The sequence below is a fragment of the Tauraco erythrolophus genome, chromosome 7 (genome assembly GCF_009769465.1).
Source record: "Tauraco erythrolophus isolate bTauEry1 chromosome 7, bTauEry1.pri, whole genome shotgun sequence".
NCBI lineage: Eukaryota > Metazoa > Chordata > Aves > Musophagiformes > Musophagidae > Tauraco > Tauraco erythrolophus.
Genome location: NC_141471.1, coordinates 2478722 through 2494113, shown reverse-complemented (window position 1 = coordinate 2494113; position 15392 = coordinate 2478722). Strand labels below are relative to the sequence as shown.

General features: G+C 47.1%; 1 protein-coding gene across 1 annotated transcript in view; it reads right to left on the bottom strand.

The window, feature by feature from the left end:
* WNT3A (Wnt family member 3A) overlaps window positions 1–1783 on the bottom strand; it is an 89520-nt gene extending 87737 nt beyond the window's left edge. The window contains exon 1 of the mRNA XM_086615207.1: window positions 1713–1783. Coding sequence (XP_086471333.1) covers window positions 1713–1783 — 71 coding nt within the window. The remainder of the gene's footprint in view (window positions 1–1712) is intronic.
* Between the last annotated feature and the right edge of the window lie 13609 nt (window positions 1784–15392).

The following is a 15392-nucleotide window of genomic DNA, read 5'->3' as shown; positions in this document are numbered from 1 at the left end:
CAGCCGCTTTTCCCGCACCTCCGGGAGGAGGGAGCGGGGAGCCGGGCTGCGGGCTCGCCGCGGCGGGGACCGGGGGGACGGGGGGAGCCGGAGCCGCTCTGCCCTCCTCTCCCCTCGGTGGGGTGACAAGGGAATATTTATGTTGGTATTAGAGGAATGCGTTTCCTTCTCCAATCAGGAATGCAACCGGAGTTTCTAATTATAAGTTAGATGGTGGCTGGGAATAAAAGATTGCTTTTTAATGACTCCCGTCCAGGTGCTCTTTCTTGCCTGCCTTCCCAAGAACACATTTGCATTTTATTGCTTCTCTCCCATCCCAACGAATTCCCTGCTTTCAGACATACCTGAAATAGTTGGAGAGGCTGCCTTCAACACCCTCACCTCTGCACCGCCGGGCAGCGCGGCCGCGGGCGGGAGGTACCGCTCCCGTGGATCCCGCTCGCCTCCGCCCGCCGCGGATCGCACCTGAACCCCGCTTAACCCCCTTGTCGGATGTGGGGGGGGCAAGACAAAGATTCAACGCACTTCAAAAAAAAATTAATTATTATTATTTGCATATATATTTTTTTTTTTTTGGGACGCTTCTGAGTTATTTCCAGCACCGCCCCGGGTGCTGGGGCCGCGCAAAGCTGCCTTCCCCTCCGCAGGCGCGGGGCTGGCAGTTGGCAGTTCCCTACCCGGGCAGCTCCGCATCCGCGCAAGCGGTGGCAAAGCGCGGAACACCACCGGCTCGCTATGCCCGCGCCTCCGCGCAACCCCCGCGCCGTTCCGGCTCCGCGGTTCCTACGCGCTCCGCCTGCAGAGCAGGAGCTTTCCTGCGCTTCGGTTTCCCTGAAGCCCAATTAACCTCCGCGGGGTAATTAGAGCAGATCTTGCAGTTACATGCCTTGCCCAGCACCATTTGCTTTTTGTTGGGGGGGGGAGAGGGAGAGAAAAGCCTCTTAAAGGCGTAGGGTGCAAAGAGCTGAAAAAGGGGGGAAAAAAAAAAAGGAGCCCGGATAGAAAAAGTGCGTTGTCGCGGGGAAAGGGGGGTGCGCAGGTCCCCGCTGCTCTTGCGCGGGGCAGCTCCGCGGCAGCGCCGGGCACATCGCGCCCAGCCCCGTCTCTGCTCCCTGCTCTCCTTTCCAAAACCAGCCCAGGTTGTTCAGCCTCCTCTCACCTCCTTCCTCTTTCTTTTTTGTTTTTTTTTTTTCTTTTTTCTCCCCCTCTCTAGTTTTTTTTTTTTTCCTTCTTTCCCCCTAAATATTCCTTAAAGCAAAGGGGGGAAATAAATAAAACAAAAGTTTTCATCCTTTCCCCCCCTTCCTTCCACCTGACTAGCTCGAAATCACCTTGAAATGCTCATGTCAACTTGTATCATTATCTCTTTAATTCAGGCAGCGCCTTTTGTTCTTCACAGGAGAGGATCAAAGCACTTAAAAAAAAAAAATAACTTTCCGATCGCTCTCGCTCGCTCTCTCTCTTTTACAGTAGGAGAAGGAGAGATCGGGTATAACCCAGTCAAAATAAACAAAGTGAATGCATAAATAAAAGAGGTGAAATGCAGGTTCTAAGAACTTGCTGGCGCTGGAACAATCCCACCTCTTTAGCTGAGTGGCAACGAAAGGAGAATTTCAAGTCATCTTAAGCGCAGGGGTTGCAGAGAAAACAGAGGAGGGGAAAAATAAATGAAAATGAGAGGAAAAAAAAAAAAGAAGAAGAATAAAACTTACCACCAGATTGGGTAACTTGACAGAGCCTGACTCAACCCACAAAGAAACAGGAAATATCCAAAAGAGGCCATTGATGAAAAGTTGTCTTTCTTTTTTTTTTTTTTTTAACCAGAGTTGCCAAAAACCTTCCTTTCTTCTGAGGCAGGATGATTATTTTAATAATAATAATAATAACAATAATTTAAAAAGAAAAAGTCAAATGAAGTGAACTCAACCCGACCAGGTAAATCCTCTCTTGCTTCCTCTACTACTCTCAAGGAAAAAAAAAATCTCAGAGAGGTAAAAAACTCTTCTCTCAGCCAAGACACTGAAGGCAAATATTAAAAAAAAAAAAAAAAAAAAAAAAAAAAAAGTTTGAAGTAGCTCTCTTAAAAAGGACCCAATCAGCACTTATTGCCAAAGGGAGAATTCTGATGCTTTGGCTTGTTCTGTCAATCAGGAGCGCGAAGTCAGGAATGAGCTAATTGCAAGGAGATAGTGTTTTAATACTCATTAGGGGGCACGTTGGCCCACAAGCCAAGGGATAAAATGTAGTTTTAAAAAGGGGAAGGAAGATTTAGGGGGTTTAAATAGACAGGGGGGACCCCTGTGGATTTGGGTAGCTATAACAACCTGCCCGGATTTCACTCCCTGGGTCGAAGCTACTAAAATGCAAAAAAAAAAAAAGTGCGATTTTTTTTTTTGTGGTGTTTTTTTTTTTTTTTAGTTATTATTTTCTCGATTTGCTCCTTGCCATTCTGCCTTCTTCTTAAAACCCCGTTTCCTCACGGTCGGGACACATTTGAACTAACTTTCTAGAAACTTTCAACTGGTTCTTTTTTTTTTCTTCTTCTTTTTTCCTCCTCCTTTTTTCATTAGGAAAAAAAAAAAAAAAGAGGATTTACACCCAGACATGCACGCACACACACAGACATGCACACCCCCACAGACACGCACACCCCTTCCCCACCAGTTCCAACCAGCCAGATATCCAAGAGCTCCAACTGAAGACATCTGCTAAGAAATCAACTTCTTCCATGCAAATCTCCATAAGGCTCCTCCAGATCATCACAATTTGCAGGAGTCCCAGCCCCGGATTTTGCGAAGACGCTGCTGCAAACGACTTCATCCACCAGATCCACCCCACAGGGCACTAGTAATTGATCTCTTTTTTAATTTCTCTCTCTACATATTGTCCCAGTTTCTCTCCTTTCAGCGGTGGTTGGTGGGGGGTGAGCCGGGGTGGATCGCGCAGTTCCATAAATCCGCAGGTTTTCGGTGGGGTGGAAATAAGAAAAAAAAAATATTAAAAATAATCATGATGAGTGTTATTATGAAGATGTAGCTTCTCGAGATGGGGTACGTGGTTGGATTTGCTGCTCCTCTGGAACATATTGTTTAAAGCTTGCTGTATCTGGGAGCAAGTGTCACCCAGCTGATAGGCTTTCCCCTCACCCTGGGACATTTGAAAAGAGGCTGGAGAGGCGAAAACGAGGAGATGGAGGCACTGGATGAACTAGGAGATATTTTCTCCCTGGAATAACACTGATCATTCTCTTGTATGTGATATTTTTTTTTTTTAGTTGTTGTGGCTACTGCTTGTTGGGTTTTTTTTGCCTTTTTTTTTTTCTTTAGGAGAGAGAATTGGATGAGATTTTATTTATTTATTCAACTTTATTTGGTTTTATCTGTGAATCAGAAAGCGTCTGTGGCTCACACGGAACAAAGAGAGGTACAATTTTTAATGACTCTGTTGGAGGAAGGCTTGCAACCTTGCATGAGCTCAAATCAAAATGCGTTTTCTTTCTCATTAAGAATTGCATATATATTTTCCCTTAGTAGGGAATATTTCTATTTACACACAGAGAGCTTTATATGCATATATATAAAGATATGTTTGTGTTTAGCTAGATGGAGAGATATCCTCATTCTAGTGAAATTATACTAGAAATGCAGTTCATTCGGGGATATTTAAATCATTGGGGATTTGGCAGGGGTCGGGCCCTGATTATTTTCTTTAGGGTTGGTTGACAAGCGATTGCAAATGTGAGCTCTGGCAAGTGCTCCGAGATCTAATCGCCCCGTGTAGCCAAGCTCGAGTCGATCCGAGCGGCTTCTCGCTTCCTTCCAGAGGAGGAACGGATGCTCTCCCAGCAAATCCCCGTGGTGTCGATGCTGCAATTATATGGAGCGTATTAAACCCGCCACCTCCATCAGCAGCTCCCCCACCCCAGAGGAGCCGAAGAGGCTGGAGAGGGAGAAAGGAGTTTTATTGCACAAGGTAGGGCGAGGAGAAGGAGGGGAGGGTGGCGGTGTGTGAAAAATCATCTTAAGGACTTTCCCCTCTGTATTAGAGAAAATCCCATCCAATTATAGCATTACTGGAAAGAACCAAACGCCGAGACTTTCAAAGGAGGGGGATTTCTCTGTCTTTTCAAGTGAAATTGCTCACGCTGCAGACTGGAACACACACACACACACACACACACACACACACACACACAGACCCTCACACACCAGCATCCACCCGGGCGAGGGGGTCCCCGCAAACCGGGGGTGGAGGGGGAAGAAGGAGCAGCACACACATCCCTTCCAGGGGTCGAGCTAATCTCCCCTCCTTTTGTTCCTGGGGAGAGATTTAAACATCCCCCAAAGCCTCTGCCCCTCCCACCAGGAAGCACCAGGCAACTTCACCTGAAGGTACAAATTCAGCCACTCTCCCTTTTCCTCTCTGCTTTGCAGCTGCTATTTGGGGAGGATGGAGATAATCCACTTTGTCATAGGCACACGCACACACACACACACACACACACACACGCAAGTGGGATCGTATTGCTACTTACTCCGATGCCAACTGCTTTTAATTACACTGAGAAAAAGGTAGTCGGGTGTTTAATAGCTATTCCCGTCGCCGGGAACGCTACTGTAGATTAGCCATCTATTATCGACGCTACCTTTGATCCGGAGCCCTTTAAGGGCCAGATTTTGCAGTTCATTAGAGTCAGTAAAAAGACTGCCACGGGCTTTGCCAATACAAGGCTGCTGGCATTTGGCTGCCCAAATCGGCAGTGTTTTCTCCCAAACATTGGCTGTAGGGCCTGGTGTCAAAACCTGGCTAAGCTCATCCGTGCTGGTTCATTGGTTTCCACCCTTCTCCCAAATATTTGGACGTGCATTCAGATGTACGCTTCGCAGTGGGCAGGATCTGGCCCTCGGTGGGGTGACAGCAGCATGGCTTTGGCTTCTTTGCACTTGGCATTGCTCATCAGTGCCCAGGGAGAGGTTCTGAGGGAAGCCCAGGTTGGAGGGTTGTGAATCCTCAGTGGTAGACGCCAAGTCTCAGTCCTGGTGGAGCTGCGACTTGCCTTGCACAGATTTTCCACAGTGCCCAGCAAAAAGAATACCAGTTTTGGTTCATGACTGCCCTTGGAGGTGAAGGTCCATCACCCTGACTGTCAAAAGGGAGAATAAAGTCTTGACCATGTTCACAGCCATGAGGCCAATTCCTCAGCCCCCATGAGCAGGCTGAGAAAGGAGGTGAGTAACTTCAGTCATCAGGTTGGCATGGGGAAAAGGGGATGGGAGGACATGGAGCAGGCCTCATAGTCGCGGGTTTGGAATGCCTTATGAAGGCATTGCAAGCTGGTCCTATCTTGCTTACTCATGGGGATGGCCCAGCTGGCATCTTCAGAGCCCACTTGAGTGTGCAAATAGAGCTGGATTTAGAAACATGACTGCTTCACGGTGCAGTTAGTCACAAGAGGCAACAGCTGTGCTCGCCCATGTTCAAAAAAAGGCATGCCCAGGGTGCTTCCACCCCAGAGATGTTTCTGTAAAGAGATCAGGGGCAAGGAAAGGAGGTTTGGAGGCATCCAGGCAGACAGGAAGGTGGGCAGACTGGTGCAATGCAGTCCGTCACCCTTCTCAAATACTCTTCGTGTCTCTCCTCTTGCTCTCCTTCCCCCTCTGCCCTGCATGGAGAAGATTCATCATGGCTGCAGGATGGGAGACATCATCCTCAAGGAGAGCAAACACAGAGCTAGGGAAAGCTCCTCATAGGGCAGAAGGTTTTGCTGTTCTTTGGCGGAGGATAGAAGTACATCTGCCTCTTCCCTCTTTAATATTCGGATTCCCACTAGTAAAATCTGATTCATTATCTGCTTTTGCAAATTGCAACTAGAACTAGTTCTTACTGGAAGATGGTTTATCCTCCCCATTTGCAATTTACTCACTGTCTGCCCCACACATCACTCTCTGGACTGTGGTGTCCATGATTTGGTATAGCCACCACGCCAGCTTGAGAAAGCCATGGCCTATTTTTCCTTCAGTGCCAAGAAGCTCACACTGTGGCACGTTGTGATGATGGGACCACCAGTAAATCCCCACCAGGCAGCTTTGTAACCCATCCTCCCTAAATCCACCCCTGGTGAGGAACCTCAATCACATGTAGGAGTTGCTAGACATATCTGGAGACCCAGATATCAAAACACTTGGTGAGTGCTAAACCTCCTCCTTCCACTGATGCTTAGAAAATACTATGTAAGTTCTGGGATCCTAGATGCCTGGGTGCTGGGTTGCTGGAGGCCTGGCATTGCCATGGACTTGTTGATTTGTGGCATGTCATCCTGCTTCCCTCTTTCATTTTGCTGCTGTGCCTTTAAGGTCCCCGAAGACTGCAATCCATGTCATCCATATTGTCTATACATCTTGAGGAGGAATCACAGCAGTACAAATAACAACAAGGTAGGTTAATATTGATCTCATCGGATGTGGAGAACAAGGCAGAAGTTGGGTGACAGGTGACTCATGATGTGATTCAGTGAAAGAACTGGTGAAAAGATGGATTTTGCTGCTACATTCGTGTCCCCTCTCCAAGACAGGTCTTTCTCCAACCGTCTGGTTGTACTGTAGAAAGATCACTGCTGTCCAGAAGTGGATGTTGGTCCAATGTTGGGGATGGAGAGGGTTTTTAGAAATGTGCCAGATATACTAATAACATGGGTTTCACCTTCCCTGACTACAGCTATCCAGGTCCTACTTACATAACGTTGGCTGCCTCTGTGGTCAATGGTGCAGTGGAGACCTGAGCAACTCAGCCCACGGAAGACAGTAGTCTATGATAGGTGGGGTGAATTTCTTCTGGAGTTGCATTTCCCTCTGTTTTGGTATCTAGTCTAGACTCGGTGCCTAATCTTCAGATAGTTGAGGTTAGGTGACAAGCCTACAGGCCAATGCCTCTTCTCTGGGCTCTAAAGAGGCACTGATAGCAATGAACAAATCAGGAGCACATTCTGGGTGGGTTTCTCAGCTCTTTAAGCTGCAGGGAGATGTCCTCAACTGCAAGGGGACAGCATACATTTGACACTGCCTAAAACACCTTTGGCTATGGCTGCCATCCCAAGTTATTCTATGCCAATTACAGACCCGAATTTTTGGTGGCTTCTGGATTCCCATCAAAACATTTCTATATAAAGGTGTTACCCTCTGATCACAGTGCTCATAACAGAAATGGAGGATGGCTGAAAGCATAAGATCCAGTACAGATATGTCCCCAGAGGGACAGGAGGGATTAGATACACGTCACGACTTTCAGTTTAATGGTGGCAGAGCATCTGAAGATCTGTGCTGCAATGTGCCAGACCTTTTGCAGAGTAGAGCAGATCTGTCATGGGTGATGGACTTTTCTTTGAACTTCTAAATATGGGCGCTTATGTCACCCTATCTTGGGTGAAGAAAGATGTTATTTTGAGGAGAGTTCCTCTCTCATATTGTGTGTGCCTCCAGCTAGTACCTGCAGGCACTGGTGCTGACTCTATTTCTTCCATGTTCATGAGGAGCATGTCCTAGTCATCAATGAGCTGCTTTAGAAAGGCAGTAGGGGGTAAGGCCAGGTCTTGAACTGGTGGTAGAGGCTCTGCTCTTGCCTTTGCCACCAGCCTGTGGCGTGACTTTGTGCAAGAGCCTTCACCGACATATGTCATGTCCCAGCTGGATTGCTCTTCCTGAGACAGTCACTTCTTTAGGACAGGACACCTCTCCTGTTAGGGCTTGAATTACAGCAAGACTCAAGATGAAACCTTGGACTCTCTAACACCTCTCTGTGTTCCTTCCCTCCATCTCTTGTCTCTCAGCTGCCTGTCCCCTGGCCTGCACGGATCAGGCAGGCACCTGCCTTGTCCACCTCCTAAGGGAGAAGTAGGACTCTCACTGGTGTGGCTTTGGCCCACCTAGTGGTACAGCAGAAGAAAAAGCCTGGAGAGAAAAAAGCATGGATGAAAAACGCAGCCAGTGCACAGGGATCTGCCCTACCAGGGCTCTGGTTTCCTTTCTCCACTGCAGAAGAGTTGGCAAAGCCCAAGATGGAGAAGACGGTATGTCACTGGTGGGGTATCGGGGATTCCTGACAGGCAGAAGGATGGTAGAGTCTTGCCTTGGAAGGTGGGATGATGAATTATGGGTGCTACCTCTTCCCTTGCATGCTCAGGAGGAGTTAGTGCTCTGGGATGGTGTCACCATGCAGCCATATCTTTGTCACCTGCACACTCAACAACACAGGGTAGATTGGGACACCAGCACCCCTGGCCATCTGCCCTGGTGAAGTGTAGGAACACAGGCAGGCAAAATATCTTCTGAGAGTGATGGTGGCAATCAGAAATAACATGGACTTCACCCAAATCTCCCCAGTAAATGACAACAGAACTGAACACGCGCATCCAGTTTCTTTAAAGAGCAGGAGCAGCCAAGAAGTCAGTGTCATGTCTACGTTCATATAAACATTTCCTTTCATTGTCTGTTCTTCCTAAACCCACTGAGTTGGTCACCTTCAACCATCTTCCCCAGAGCCTCTCACAGCCCCTCAGGGTTATGGCAAGAGGGATCGGTGCTCTTCTCAGTAGGTCCATTTGCTGATGGTGAGGAAGACTTTTCCAGGTGGCCTCCACCAGCAGATGCCTGGTTGTTGCAAAGTCACTTGGTGGAGACTGTCCTCTGACAAATGACTGTTGTGAAGGATAAGTTGGAATCTTCCTCATGGGATGAGATTTGGGGAAAACCAATTTATTTGGAAGGCAAACTTAACTCCCTGAGTACATTAAGGAGCAGTTCTGCTTTTCTGGCACATTGAGAACTCCAGATTTATAGAGGAAATAACCCGAAATAAGAACTGAAGAATCTGGTCGGTGTAAGTTTTCCCTGAAGGACCCTAACTCAATAAATGTCTACATAACCTGAGCTCTGTGTGTGTAATGTGTATTTGCTTATGTGGAATTTCTCTAGGCCAGATTCAGATAAAAAACCCTATTAATCAGCAGTGGAAGCTGATAATCTCTAGGGGCCCAAACCTGCTATTCCGTATGCAAATAACCATTCACAGGATGATGCAGGTTTAGAGGCTAGTAACTGAAGACAATGAAATCTTTCCAAGACAATACTAATAATCACCTGCTTTCTTTGAGAGAAAGATTTTAGAGTCTGGTATTTCGGGTCCTGAGGGTAAATCCTGCATCCCTTTCTAGAGATGTCCATCTCGCCAAGTCTCAGCATCTGAAAGGGGGATGATGACTTGTTACCCATCCAAAGGGAGCTTGTGGCCTTGGAAGTGAAGTGCCTTCAATAGGTGGAATGAAACGTCCTTTGGGGGTCCTTGTTCTCTGCCCCTTCATCAATTATTGCCTAGACAGCTACAAATGCAATATTGCTGGTCTCAGAAGGAGACCACAGGAGCACAACAAGGCTTTTGAGGAAGATTCCCTCCAAATTCACGCTCAGAATAATGACTGACTTCTTTAAAATTGTAATTTCTGCTCTATCCAATCCCTTTATAGGAGTGATTTTTTTGAGGGGATATTGGATTAAGGAAAAAAGAGAGGAAAACCAAGTGTTTGTGAACCAGAATGATCAGTAACAGGAAGAGTTATTTATTAAATCGTCGACGCACTGATGCTGAGATTTTCGAATCCCATTCTAACATCCAATTCAAATAACCCCTTTTCAAAGGGCTAGCCACGCTCCTGCTGCAGGTGCAAACAAAAGAAAAAAAAAAATTGAAATTGAAAACGGAATTTTCTCCCTTTGTGGATTCACTCATAACACCACTCTTTGAAACCCAAATGATACTATCACTCCAGATGAGTGTCGAGATTCAATCTTGTGCTTGCAAATCAAAATGCATTTTAAACAGGGATTATTCTACACTGCTGACAAGCACTGTACTGGAAAACTACCCAGACTGGAGTGTCTTCTCTCCAGCCACAGATCAAGGCTAATTAAGATACATTAAAAACAGCAACTAGGAACATAATGTACAAATTGAAAGCAGGAGAGCATCTACTAGACTGGCACTCCTCTTACTGTCTGGTATTGCAGTAGTGCCCTGGTTTAAGGTCTCCAAAGGTGTTTTAAAAGTGCAGAACAGCAATATTTTTTTAGATTATCCGCTTGTTTGGCAATGGGTTTCTTTGAAAACAGCTTAATATGAAACACTGCAATGGCAAAGTTGTCACAACATGTTGCACCAACTACCAGCCCTCCTCACCGTGCAAGAGTGGAGCATGAACACGCTGATGAGCTGTGCCAGAGCTTTGTAAAACAGTGGGAAATAATGAAATAAGCAAAGATATTTCTCATGCACACCAAAAACCACTCTCACTGGGAAGGAGGGGGACAGGGCTGGATGGGGGATTGTCTGGTGTTTTGCTGTAGGAGAGCTTCGTGCAGAGACAAGATGCGTTCTTGCAAGAGTAATGGGAAGAAAAGATCTGCCTGCACTCAGGGAAGAAAAAAGAACAAACAGAGAGTTTTTTTTAAAAAAAAAAAAAAAGCTCAAGAACTGCTCCAAAACCCTACCAAGGTGTTAAAACCTCAGTCAAGTGAGGTGTTGACAAGGGATTCAAATTGATAAATAAACAGAAAGGAGCTCTCCCTTGCAAAGCCTGAATGACAAAGAGAGAAAACCAGGCACTGGAGAGTGTCCCTTACCATTTTCATCACAAAAGCTGATGGTGGGGGGGAGGTTTTAACAAGACAACAAGTCTGACTTTCTCTCCCTTTCTCCTTCCTTTCTTTTTTTTTCCTTTTTTTCACCCTCCTTCCCCACCCTCTTATAAACAGAGAGGACAAGAGGTCATATCCCCAGGGTTTGAAGAGACATTTCTCCCCTTCCAGGGAGGGTGGATGTTCTTTCAGCCTGTTTACAAATTAGTCCAAGTTATGATGTCTTAATGTAGTTGCCGGGTGGCCACCTGTCCCGGACTTTCTTCTGGTGCATTTAATTCATGTGCAGGAGTGACACCTGCAGATGGTTTCTTGCCCAGCATCTAAGTCTACGTATCAAAATGGGGCAAAATGCCACGAGTCGGGTTCTTTCTGCCCGTTTTGCTCCGGTGTTAAGCAATGGTGAAGATCGGTGCGTGGGTCTGCAAAGTCCACGGGATGCTTTGAGGAAGGGCTGTGCTCCCAGACAGGGTGATTGATGTACGTTGGGTGCTGTATGGACCCAAGAGACACCCTAGGGAGAGATTTCTGCTGGGGGATTTGGAGCATGGTGGTGCACGGGAGCAAAAAGCAGAACCTGCATCACTCCAGTTTACTCTCAACCTTGTGTTTGCAGGACCAAAATTAAACCCAGATCCTCCCATTCTTCACACTGCTTTAAGACGTTGTTTCTGAGCTCTGGACATGAAACAAAGTGGTTTAAGCAGCAAGTAGTTCAGTGGGAAACGATGCTACTGATGCTCAGTGTCTCCTGTACCTTCCTCCTTCCTATGTGGACAATCTGGTGCTTAATAAAGGTTGAACTCACATTGCAGCCCTTTTATCCCAGGTGCAAAGGAGGGAAACGCAGTAATAAGGTCTTTCTTCCCTACCTGTACACTTATTTTCATACAACTTAATCTCTCCGAAACTTTTATCTTTCTGCCAAATTGGGCTGGGATTGGCCGAGGGGTTCAGAAGTTGGAAGGGAGGAAACGAGCGGCTAGAGACACACAACATAACCAGTTAAACCCAGTTTCCCAAGGAAACCAGACCTCAAATGCATTGCAGCGCTTTACAAGTCTTGCAGGAGCTGCTCACAAACCCCAGCCCCGAGCCAGAACCCCCCAGTGCCAGGCACTGTACGAACATATTCCTCAACACAATCCTTTCCCCAGGCCAGTGCTCAGGAGTTTAAAACGAGAAGTTTAAGGCACGGGAAGGTTGGCAAGCATCCGCTTTTCAATATGAATGTAGAGCAACTCCCTTAATGTGGGTTGCATTTGGCTGGATTCTGCAAGGGAGCAGAGCTGGGCTCTGCTGGAGTTGTTTCTTTTTGTTGGTTTTTTGTTTTTTGTTTGTTTTTTTTTTTTATGGGAATGGCAAGGAAATCACAGGGATTGAAGAACTTTGCCTCCTAACAACCCTACTTGGCTTCTATCCTACCCAGAAATCCCATTGGCTCCGTGGAGTAAGAAGGGAGTAAAATCTCCAGGGCTTGGCCCCATTGGCAGCTGTGAAATTTATTTATTTTTATTTTTTCCAAGAAAAAAAGGATAATACTCTTTCTCCAGAACCATATCAGGTAGAAAAAGTGCTTAGGTCTTCAGGAGGCACTGGGTCACCCATATGCCATTGTCCTGCTGATGTCACACCAGGGATGAGCTGGTCCAGTGTGTGGAAAATGCCTTTCCCTACTAAGACAGGTGTTAAACCCTGAAGCCCACACTGGGACCCACTACAGAGATTATTTCTCTTTTTAGGCAGCTGCTGGGCTTTCATCAGTTCCTCATGGCCCTGACTCATTGGCTCCAGGCAGGGCTTCCCAGGGACTGGTGGACCGGAGGGGAGAGGTACCTTGTGATCATTTCCCTGTGGCAGATGGGGACTGTACAATGTTGGGGATATTTGGGTCAGTTCAAAAGTCTTGGCTCTGCTGAAATGATTTCATAGAATCATAGAATCATAGAATCGTTAGGGCTGGAAGGGACCTTCAAAGGTCATCTAGTCCAACCCCCCTGCAAGGAACAGGGATATCTCCAACTAGATCAGGTTGCTCAGGGCCTCATCCAACCGGGCCTTGAACGTCTCCAGGGATGGAGCATCCACCACGTCTCTGGGCAACCTGTTCCAGTGTTCTACAACTCTCATGGTAAAAAATTTTTTCCTAATATCCAACCTGAATCTACCTCCCTCTATTTTAAAACCATTACCCCTTGTCCTATCACAACTGGCCCTCCTGAACAGCCTCTCCCCATCTTTCTTGTAGGCCCCCTTGAGGTACTGGAAGACCGCTATAAGGTCACCCCGGAGCCTCCTCTTCTCCAGGCTGAAGAGCCCCAACTCTTTCAGCCTGTCCTCATAGGAAAGGTGCTCCAGCCCTCTTATCATCTTCGTGGCCCTCCTCTGGACCCTCTCCAACTGGTCCATGTCCTTCTTATGTTGGGGACTCCAGAACTGGACGCAATACTCCAAGTGAGGTCTCATGAGGGCAGAGTAGAGGGGGAGAATCACCTCCCTCGACCTGCTGGCCACGCTCCTCTTGATGCAGCCCAGGATGCGGTTGGCCTTCTGGGCCGCAAGAGCACATTGCCGGCTCATATTGAGCTTCTCGTCCACCAGTACTCCCAAGTCCTTCTCCTCAGGGCTGCTCACGATCCATTCTCCACCCAGTCTGTATTTGTGCCTGGGATTGCCATGACCCAGATGTAGGACCTTGCACTTGGCCTGGTTAAACTTCATAAGGTTGGTACGGGCCCACCTCTCCAGCCTGTCGAGGTCCCTCTGGATGGCATCCCTCCCTTCCAGCGTGTCGACGGCACCACACAGCTTGGTGTCATCGGCGAACTTGCTGAGGGTGCACTCCATGCCACTGTCCACGTCACCGACAAAGATGTTGAAGAGGGCTGGGCCCAACACGGACCCCTGAGGGACGCCACTCGTGACCGGTCTCCACATGGACATCGAGCCGTTGACCACTACTCTCTGAGTACGGCCATTGAGCCAATTCCTTATCCACCGAGTGGTCCATCCATCAAAATGATTTGGCCCATCATTTCCCAGTAAAGGGACGGCTCTGCTCCCATCCATGGGAAGTGATAGAGAGATCTTCAGCTGCCTGCTAGGAAAGCCCTGAGGATAGTTCATGGTTCCCGAGACCTCTCTGTCTCAGCTTCCTCGTCCTCTTCTCACCTTCTCTCTCCCTCAAGGGACTCCTCAGAGCTAAATCCGCACGAGTCCAAACCTGCAAATTCAGAAGACACCAAGCAATAAACCATTGGCACTCCAGACATCAGGAGTCAGCTCTTTCTGCCTCTGTTTCCTTCTCCCAGAACTTGTAAGGTTTTAAGGAATCAAATATATTTTGAAGTCATGAGTTGCTTTCTAGTTTCTGAATTTTTAAAACAAGCAGGGAAGATGGTTTCTGAAATATTTTACGCACCGTGAAACTTGATGTATGTTTGCACAAAATAGCATGACTCCAGAAGCTGGTGTGTTGAGAAGAAAACCCCCAAATCCTTAGCAAATATTGGTGAGTTAGTTTGGAGATAGAGGCATTTGGAGAAGTAGGGCATGAAATGGAGAAAGTGACAGCTGTAGTCAGAAGCACTAGGCAAGACTGGTCATACAGAATGCGAATTTTTGTAAACATGTTTATTTTTGAAGACATTTTTGTTTGCATTCAGCTCCCATCATTTCTTTGCAATTCTAACAAGCTCTTTTGCAGAGCTGGGGGTGAGGGGCAATTGGAACAAGTCCCCGCCAGCCCAGTGTCACCAGTTAAGTGAAGGTGTGTGGGAACTGCTGGTGGGAGAGGACAAAATCCCACATTGTCCAAAGTGCTTTTTTGCCATATCTATCCCCATCCAAAGTCTGCCAGACACTTCCTGCACAGCTTTGAACATGGCAAGCTCTGGAGGCCCCTTGAATGCAGGAGGGTCAACAGAAAGAAGTTCTCATCTCAGTTAAGCAGTTGGGAAATGCCCTAAAGCAAAGACCCCAGTGACCTGGTTCAAAGCTACTGAGGGTATTTCCCGGTGTAAGGTTACAGCTGAAGAAAGGGCATCGGTGATGTTTCAAGGGAGAGGTAGGTGACAAGAGAAGGTTAAAACCTTTCTCCTGTTCCAGTAGAAGGTTTGCAGGAAGTGAGAGGTCTCTTGGACCTGTGTGGGGTGAGAAATGTAGTGTTGCCTTGGATGGTTGGAGGAAATATGTTCTCATGAGCTTTGCACCATCAAACACACTGGAGCATCTCTCCTATGAAGACAGGCTGAGATAGTTGAGGTTATTCAGTCTGGAGAAGAGAAGGCTCCAGGGAGACATTCTAGCAGCTTTCCAGTACCTAAAGGGCCTACAAGGAAGCTGGAGAAGGACTTTTTACAAGGGTGTGTAGTGATAGGACAAGGGGAAATGGCTTTAAACTGAAAGAGGGCAGATGTAGATTAGATCTAAGGAAGAAATTGTTTGCATTGGGCCAGGTTGCTCAGAGAAGTTGTAGATGCCCCATCTCTGGAGGTGTTCAAGGCCAGGTTAGATGAAGCTTTGAGCAATCTGGTCTAGTGGAAGGTGTCCCTGCTCACAGCAGGGAGGTTGGAACTAGATGATCTTTAAGGTCCTTTCCAACCCAAATCATTCTGAGATTCTATGATTCTAACACCAAAGCATGTCATGGGAACCTATTTCATAACTCAGTCTGTTAGGGTTTACCTGATAACATTTCTCAATGCTGCT